Source organism: Vigna angularis, chromosome 10 (assembly GCF_016808095.1).
Source record: "Vigna angularis cultivar LongXiaoDou No.4 chromosome 10, ASM1680809v1, whole genome shotgun sequence".
Classification (NCBI taxonomy): domain Eukaryota; kingdom Viridiplantae; phylum Streptophyta; class Magnoliopsida; order Fabales; family Fabaceae; genus Vigna; species Vigna angularis.
This window is the reverse complement of record NC_068979.1, coordinates 28,213,252-28,223,214: the sequence shown is the minus strand read 5'-3', so window position 1 is coordinate 28,223,214 and position 9,963 is coordinate 28,213,252. Positions and strand designations below refer to the sequence as shown.

Sequence of the window (9,963 nt, the reverse complement as noted above, 5' to 3'; positions counted from 1 at the left end):
GCCATTATAAAAAATTATTTAATAATAATTTAAATTAATATATATATATAATTGTAATTTTTTACTATATTTCAATTTTATCATTATTATTATAAAATTTATTTTTATTATTAAATATTAAATATAATTAAAAGATGTCTGTGCATTACTAATTTGTTAACAAATTGTTGGTTTTGATAATACATTTCAACTCTAAAGTAGACCTCTAAAAGAGCTATCTATACCTTTTCACAAAAACATGGTGTATAGAGTTCCCATTTTTCAATTTTATCCCTCAAACCGAGGTAAAAATTTATCCTAATTTCAGAAATTTCTAATGCAAAAATTAAAGTACACATACCCATGTTCAATAACACCAAAGTGGTCCCTCTCTACCCATCCCAAAAAATAATACTACACAAGAAAATAAATACTCATCCATACACATAATACTTCCCCCATGCCCTATATATACTCCCTGCAACCATCCCCTTTCTACTCTGTCAATCAATTCAGGCTTTTTCTCTCCCTTTTCTCTCACACTTCATTCTGCACACACTCATACACAAACTTAGTAAACCAGTAACCAGAGCAGTAGCACGCAATCCACCAAACTGCATAGCTGGGATCGTATTGGATCCAGTTAAAACATTTACCATCAACAACTTTTTAGATAAACCCGAGACTTCAAACGCAAAATCAAGTCTTCATTATCAGGAAAAGAAGATGATAACATGGAAAGACCTGTACACGGTGCTCACGGCAGTGGTGCCTCTGTATGTGGCCATGATCCTGGCTTACGGTTCCGTGCGGTGGTGGAAGATATTCTCGCCGGACCAGTGCTCCGGCATAAACCGCTTTGTGGCTATCTTTGCCGTGCCCCTCCTCTCCTTTCACTTCATCTCCACGAACAACCCCTACGCCATGAACTTCCGCTTCATTGCTGCCGACACTCTCCAGAAAATAATGATGCTCTTTGCCCTGACTCTCTGGACCAACCTCACCAAAACTGGCTCGCTGGAGTGGATGATCACCATCTTCTCCCTCTCAACGCTCCCCAACACGCTCGTCATGGGCATCCCCCTCCTCATCGCCATGTACGGTGACTACTCCGGCTCCCTCATGGTTCAGGTAGTCGTGCTCCAGTGCATCATTTGGTACACCCTCCTCCTCTTCCTCTTCGAATACCGCGCTGCCAAAATCCTCATCATGGAGCAATTCCCTGAAACTGCTGCCTCCATTGTCTCCTTCAAGGTCGACTCAGACGTCGTTTCGCTTGACGGACGGGACTTTCTCGAAACAGACGCGGAGGTCGGCGACGACGGCAAGCTCCACGTCACCGTGAGGAAATCCAACGCTTCCCGACGGTCCTTCATGATGACGCCGCGGCCCTCCAACCTCACCGGCGCTGAGATTTACAGCCTCAGCTCCTCGCGTAACCCCACGCCACGTGGTTCCAACTTCAACCACGCGGATTTCTTCTCCATGATGGGGTACCAACCACGCCACTCCAATTTCACCGCCAATGATTTGTTCTCTTCCCGTGGACCCACTCCACGACCTTCCAATTTCGAAGAAACCTCCACGCCTCAGCCCGTCACAGTCGCTTCTCCCCGCTTTGGGTTTTACCCAACTCAGACCGTGCCGGCTGCGTACCCGCCTCCCAACCCGGAGTTCTCTTCTGCTCCTACTAAACCCACAACAGTTACCAAGAACCAGAACCAGCAGAATCTCACTAAGGGTGCCCACGATGCGAAAGAGCTTCACATGTTCGTATGGAGCTCCAGCGCGTCGCCGGTGTCGGAAAATGCGGGGCTGAACGTGTTCGGGAACACCGACCTTGGAAGCTCCGAACAACCCGACCAGGGTGCCAAGGAGATCAGGATGTTGGTGGCTGATAATGCCCACGTACAAAATGGGGAAGCAAACATCACAGGTACTGATTGAGCTTCTTTCCTTTTTTTTTCCTTTTCAGGGTTAAATTGTTCTTTGCTGCTGTAATTGCAGTGGCAGGATCCTAATTGGTCGAATTTAGTTTTAGATTTTTGTTTTTGAGTTTGTTTAATTAGAAGTGAAGTCTAATATCTCTTCATATGTTCAATTTTAGTTTAAAAGTAACACAAATATATATATATATATATATATATATATATATATTGTATATTTTTTCCTTAATTTGTTATATAATACAATTTCAATTTCTAGACAGTTTAAAGGGCTAGGTTTATTTGGGAATAATTAACTTTTGTTTTAACTGTAACCATGACATTTGTTATAAGAAACCTTGTGACTGTAATTGTGATTTGATATGTGTCAATAGCGAAATTTTAAATTTTGGTTGGTATAATGATAGTAATTTGGAATGATACTTAATGAGATTGTTTTGGTGTTAAATTGAAGGTGGTTTGGAGGCCGAACTTGGCGGAGAAGAGTTCAAGTTTCCGGTGAACGGGGGAGAACAGGTGGAAGAAGAGAAAGATAAAGAGAGAGAAAAGGAGGGGCTGAATGGGCTGAACAAGTTGGGGTCAAGCTCTACGGAAGAGCTCCACCCGAAAGTTGGCAGAGCCGGCGAGCTTTCCGGTGGCGGAAAACACATGCCTCCTGCGAGTGTGATGACTCGTCTCATTTTGATAATGGTGTGGAGGAAGCTTATCCGCAACCCCAACACGTACTCCAGCCTCATTGGTGTGGTATGGTCCCTCATTGCCTTCAGGTAGGTGAATCAAAGTCAACATTATTGGAAAACTTTTGACTAAAAAGCATCTTACGAAAAAAAAATTAAATTAAATTTTAACTATATTTTAACTTTCCACACTTTGAAAACTCTATTTTGTATGCTTAATTTTAAGATTGAAAAGTAATTTGGAGTAATAAAAGTATAGTCTAAGATTTAATTAGGGCAACGAAATGAAGCATGACTAGTTTCTCTTCCTCTCACTTTTTGGTTATCTGATTGAAGTAATGTTGTACTAATTATTAATGGTTAGTGACACATGGTGTTGTTCATGGTTAATGATGACGTACAGGTGGCACGTGCACATGCCCAAAATAATAGAGAAATCAATTTCTATACTGTCTGATGCCGGTCTTGGAATGGCAATGTTCAGCTTAGGTGAGTGGTCGCAAATCCATTCTCCAAATCCATATTCCCCGTAATAATTTCATTCTTCTATCCACAACACAAATTGCTTCCACTTTTACATCACACCATTATTTTATTATTATTGCCTCCACTTTTTAGTATACGTGTGAATTTTCAGTGTTTCATTCCAAAACCTTTTAGTGTAAATTGAGACTCTACATGTGATTGAGTTATCCCACTTTAGATAACTCTTATTATTGAGTATGTTAAAACATCAAACAGTTGGTTTGCATGAATCAATGAAAGGCATAAAAAAAGTAGTAAACAATTCATAGCCGTCCATGTTGGTGATGTTTGTTAGCAACAAGTAATGATCAAGATTATATTGTTCACCTGTTGAGCATAATGTCCCGACACGTGGGGTCGGGTCATAAACCAGATCACTTTTCTAGGACAACACACTTCTGGCGAAGCCTACCATTTTGGATAATCAAGCAAGGTGGTTTGAATTAGACTAATTACCATTTTCATATAGGTTAGTTACAAAATCTTATTTTACCTTAATGAGATCTCATTTTAAAAGGTGGAAAACAATCATATACATGAAAGCAAGAAGCTGTAAGTGGAATAGAATATGAACGAATATGAACGTTGCTTTTTAATGTCTTTGTGGTTGAAGATTGGATGTGATTGATGTTTTATAGGTCTGTTTATGGCACTTCAACCAAAGATAATTGCATGTGGAAACTCTGTGGCTACATTTGCTATGGCTATTAGATTCCTGACTGGTCCAGCCGTGATGGCTGCAGCTTCCATAGCAGTTGGCCTCCGTGGCACTCTCCTACACGTAGCAATTGTTCAGGTTATTGCTAACTTCAACTTTTTCTCATGCATTTATGTCCTTACATAACTGGTGAAACAAAGTGAAATAATGTGCCAGTTTAATACTTTAAGAAGATCATGGTTACATTTATGTCACAGTTGCAGTAACAGTGTTGGAAAGAGTGTTACAAAGAGCCTCGATAACATTTCTCTGTATCAAACTCTGAAAATATGGAGCAGAGGTCCACCTTATTGTTTAATTTAGATTCATATAAATAAAATCTCGAATTACGAATACATTAAATATTTAAATAACAGAGATTAAATCAATAAGATATTCATGCATTTAATAAGCTTTATTTATACACTGACCAAATTGAAAACTTTTTATGTATAGGAACTTTATTGCATCACTGACCAACCGTTTAGAATCATGACACATGCTCATAATGTTAAATTCAATACCATTTCTAAAAACATCATACTCTTATTAATTAGCAAAATATTTAAGAAAAGGTTGAATATGACAGCCAAATATATAGAGATCCAGATATCGATACAGTAGTATAATTTTTTTTTATTCGTCGTGACCACCACATTTATTATCCCTATTGCCGAAAACTAATGACCAAAAGTACAGTTCTAAAATATCTTAAATTCTTTTTTACCGTGTCTAATTTTTTAGGCTGCACTTCCTCAAGGAATTGTTCCATTTGTGTTTGCTAAGGAGTACAACGTTCATCCAGCCATTCTTAGCACGGCGTAAGCAATCAAACCTCTATTTTCTTCATCACAATTTTGTTGCCATGAACATACAATTTAACATTATTTTCTTCATCTGATAAATTCAATTGCAGGGTTATATTTGGGATGTTGATAGCACTTCCTATTACTCTTGTCTACTACATTGTTCTTGGTTTATGATATTTCTATGCTACAGTAACCAAGATTGAAGGAAAAAAAAAACATGCAAGTGAATGTCAACCTTTTGATATTTTTGAAATTGGAGGAACCTCTCACTAACTGGTAATTTCACAACAAAAGGATGCGATTCAAAGTTTTCAAGAGATTGGAAAATTGAGAAAGTATGAGAGTTTGGGAGTTCATGATGATGATTCATTTTGAAGAACCTCAAAGAGGAAGGAATAATAGAGACATAACAGAGGAAATAGAGTTAGTAAGTCAATGATAACTATAAATGGTTCCTTATTTATCACCAGTTTTTGTAAATTTTATGAGAAAATCCCGTTTGAATCATCAAATTAAGAACATGGTCTAGTGAGTGAGTAGAGGAAACCAAATTAATCAGATGAGATGAGCCTCAGGAAGTCTTTCATTTCATTTTATTTTGCTGTTCTTTTTCATTTTTCATTATTGATATTATTATCATTATATATTCAGTAGAAATAAACTAACTTTTTTGTTCATTTTAATTCAATAAAGCACAATTGTATGTCAAATTTTATAATAACTAGTAGAAAAGTCACCTTAAAAAGTAAATTATATGAAAAAGTTTATACCTGATAATTAAATTTATATTTTTGTCAAACTGTTATAGCAACGTGTTTCTTTTAAAAGCTAAACTCCAAGAATGTATTGTAAGTGGACACTACATATCATTTTGTAGTTCCAATTCAGTATCAAATTATAATAGAATATCTTGTCTTAGATATTTCTCTAAATATTTGATAATCCTTAAGACTGTCTCCCAATGGTCTTTACAATGTTTCTACATAAATTGAGATAAAATATGTACAAAATAAATAAGATTAGTTTAGTTAGAGAGAAATAGATTAATTATCCAATTAGTCTTTAACAAGGCTTTAGATCTTCAAGAGGTGTACTAGAAGCTCATGCTAGCATATGATGTTGTTTCATTAGAAAATCTATAAACTTGACCCTATTAAACATGTGTCTTCAATAGTTTTTAACATTATTTATGTCGACTAAGATAAATTTTTTCAGGATTATGGACTATCTCCAACTTTAAAAAATATTTTAAGACTCTCAAGTTCATATGAAAGTAGGAACTTAAGTCATCTTTAAAAGTTATCATAGCTGAAATATTATTGCCTACAATAATTAAGTCATCTACGTAGGCTAACATATTGAAATTTATTTATCCTTTGTGCAATGTAAAATAATGAGTAATCTGAACAGGATTGGATAAAGCCATACAATGATTTTTTTCAACTTGAAAACTAAATTCAGCTTAATGTTTTTAAAACTCAGAGGAATTTTCATGTACACCTCCTCAACCAAATTATCATGGAAAACATGTTATATACATCCATTTGGTGAACATGCCATTTTTTAATTGACACCACTACTAAGAAGGTACTCACGATCACCATTTTTACCACTAGGACAAATGTTTCATCATAGGCTAACATATTGAAATTTATTTATCCTTTGTGCAATGTAAAACAATGAGTAATCTGAACAGAATTGGATAAAGCCATACAATGATTTTTTTCAACTTGAAAACTAAATTCAACTTAATGTTTTTAAAACTCGGAGAAAACTTTCACGTACACCTCCTCAACTAAATTACCATGGAAAACATGTTATGTACATCCATTTGGTGAACATGCCATTTTTTAATTGACACCACTGCCAAGAAGGTACTCACGATCACCATTTTTACCACTAGGGCAAATGTTACATCATAGCTTATTCCTCTCTCTCTAATAAGGTCTAAATATAACAAGTATCACTTTTAAACGCTATATGCTCTCATTAAGCGATACTTTATTTTGTATACCCATTTATTTTTTAGAGCTTTCTTTCTATGCAACAATTTTTGTAGAATCTATGTTTCATTCTCTTACAAGGCTCGTATCTCATAGACCATTACAACAAGCAAACCAAAATCCTTTATGGCTTCCTTAAAATTCTTATGTTCTTTCCTGTTGTCTCAACTGCAACAAAATTTCGACGTCTAGTAGAAAATTGTTCATTATTTACAAAGTAAGTAATAGGATAATAAGTACCAAAGGCATGTTGTTGAGAAGATGAACTTTTCAAGGCCTTTAGTTTTCTAATCATATCAACGAAAATTTCTTTTCCATCCCCCTTCACATTTTTGTCAACATATTTTCTTCTTGCACCACCATAACACCATCGATCTCATCAATTCCATGTCAAGACACTATCACATCATTCATACCACTTGTACTTACTCTCTCATCAATTGCCATAGTAGTTTCATGACAATCTCCTCACAACCTCCTTTGACGTTGAGATTTCTCTAGTCGCATCATAATTCTCGTGTCCAATAACATCACTATTTTTATTATTAGTATTAACATTATTATTATTATTAGTATATATTATTGTATATATTACTATTATTATATAATAATATATAAACTCAAAATCATAATTTATTTGAGGAGTATAAAAAGTATTAATGGGATTCCAAATCATGCATTTCCCTTTTTTTTTCCTCGGGGATACCCACAAATACCACTTTCGACTTTTACTTTCAATTTTATCTCCATCATGACATTGGTGATGTACATAAGTAACCAAAAATATACATTGATCAAAGTGATTTATTAAATAATTTTCCATAAGGTGTCAAATAATTAAACACACTAGATAGTGTGTGAGTAATTAAATAACATGTCATTGACACATATTCACTCTAAAATTGCATTAATAAATGCCCTTAGAATCTAAGAAAATATGCCACATTCATAATATGTTAATGTTTGTTGAGACAAGATTGTCTAGAGAGGCTAGACGTTCAAGTAACTCATGTTTTGAAGTTCAACAAATAACACGCAACAAAATATTAATCATAAGATATAACGACTAAACGTTGACATATGCTAAAGGATAATACTAGATGTAATATGTGTCTATCAGATATAACAACCAGAGTATCAAACAAGATAAACGTTTATTAAGAATACAATGGTTGAAGCAAATTTTGTCTAAATGAAAGTTGTGTTTGATACAATGGAAACGTAATCCATGTAAATACTAAGCTGAACATTGATGCTTAAGATTCAATGTACAAATGTGGTAAGCCACTAAGTGTATAATAGAACGAATTATCTAGGATATCAATATAATGTGTTAAACATCATAAAAAGAAATATAATTATCTGATATCTCAAACGTATCCAAGGCATAAGACATAAAAAGTGTCAAACGTTATAGAACTCCTAGCAGAGTGTTTAATCACCAAAGCGCTTGAACAAAATGATAAAGCGTCTGAACGTCAAGCTTTGCTAAGCATTACTTGAGCTTAGACGACCTTATGTAACAAGAGCTTAAAATATCATATCATCTAAGTGTAACATACCAAACGATTTGCCTTCAAACAATGCTTTTATCAAAACGTGTTGACATGTTGATGGAAACCCATCTAAAGAGCTTGATGGGGATTCATCCAGGAAGCCACAACTTGAACTAGGTTAGGAGAATAGAAGAAGAAGAAGGACTTCAAGGACTTATATACTCTTGTGGAGATGGTTTTCAAGCTTGTTTTTCCTTCTCTTAAGCATTGTAAATATGTATCTGTATCTTTTTTTAGGCCTTGTATTTGGCCAAGGACCTACCCATCCAAGGAGATTAGGAAATGCAGACAATTTTGAAGATTTAACTCCATCCAACTCAGAGATCCAAAAATATGTTCCTATAGTCAAATGAAAGCCCTTTGAGTATATTAATCATTACCATACAATACAACACGAAAATTATATTATCAAACACAGACTATATCAATCATTACCACACAATACATCTCAATACTCATCTCATAAATTAGATCGTACAGATAAACCTATGTCGTTTCCTTAAACTTTTTCGTACAGAACCTGATTCACAAAACATGACGATTCGAGTCGTCTTCCATCCTAATTTCAGAACTATCTCCCTGACACCTCAAGGACTAACGAGTAAAAACAACGATACTACACGCACTGGTGAACTATACTCAGCACGAGCTGAAACCATTGGGCGGGACATCTAACCCTCTCATTCCTCGCGTAGGAGGAAGGATGACACTCGAATCTCTGTTTCCACGCGAGACCCAAACTACTAATTTTTTCGCAATACGAAAAGTTTACACCAACAAACAAAATTACAAGGAAATAACAAAGTGTATGTACGCACCACAATCTCATACATATTCTCAATAATACACATAAAACCAACGAAAACATAGCCCAAACCGAATTAAAAATAATTAAATAGATAATTGAAATTATATTTTTCTGAAGTAAACCCTTGAAATTACTAAGTTCACCCCCCTGTCCACTAGTGATGAATCATTATTTTGTTCTATTCACTTAGCTTTTCGCACCAAATTGTAATAATGAATTGTGTTTAATTCTCCATTATTGTCTCATATTCGTTATTTGGGCTTAATTTGACTAATAATTCTTATTTTAATTAATTTGAATTATTTGGGCTTAATTATTCTAATTATTATTTGCAGGACCATTTTGGAATCATATTTTGGGAAACCAAGGGTGTTTCCATGTCATTTATCATTATCCACGTCAATATTATTCTTATTTCATTTTTTTTTTGCTTTGGGCCCATTTTGGGTAGATTTTGTAGAAGCCCATATGAAAGGCAAAATTGTAAAAGGGGTTTTTAAAAATCCTTAAATCAAATTTGGAGACTTTCCTCTTCTTCTCTCTTCATTTTTCGTTTTCTGGAGCATTAGAACATTTTGCAGTCCTCCTCTCCCCTTGGGGGTTTAGGTTTCATTTTCTTTCCTCTTTCCTTTATGTATTAAATTTCATTCTAATTGCAATTTTTATTCTCGTTTTATGTTCTTGCTTCAATTTACTTTTCCAATTGCATTTTTGTGTTCCATTTCAGTTTCGTTTACATATTCCCAATTCGTTTTCTGTTGTAATTCCATTAGCAATTTCATTGTCAAGTTTCGTTGTACCAATTCTATTGCGTTTTTGAGTCTATTTTTCAATTCCGGTTTCTGCACTTTCGTTTCAGGTTTAATGATGTTTAATATTTTGTTTTGCTGTGTTGAACCCGTTTTGATGATAACTTAGTTTTGTTTGGTTGGTCATTAGCAACATTGCATCGTTTCCATGAGA

General features: G+C 34.8%; 1 protein-coding gene across 1 annotated transcript; it reads left to right on the top strand.

Moving 5' to 3' along the window:
* The first annotated feature begins 477 nt into the window (after window positions 1-477).
* LOC108336053 (auxin efflux carrier component 4) lies at window positions 478-5,309 on the top strand. The gene is made up of 6 exons (NM_001329825.1): window positions 478-1,915; window positions 2,380-2,692; window positions 3,006-3,091; window positions 3,766-3,923; window positions 4,569-4,645; window positions 4,741-5,309. The coding sequence occupies exons 1-6, from the start codon at window positions 706-708 to the stop codon at window positions 4,805-4,807; spliced, it is 1,911 nt and encodes a 636-aa protein (NP_001316754.1). The 5' UTR covers window positions 478-705; the 3' UTR covers window positions 4,808-5,309.
* The last annotated feature ends 4,654 nt before the right edge of the window (window positions 5,310-9,963 follow it).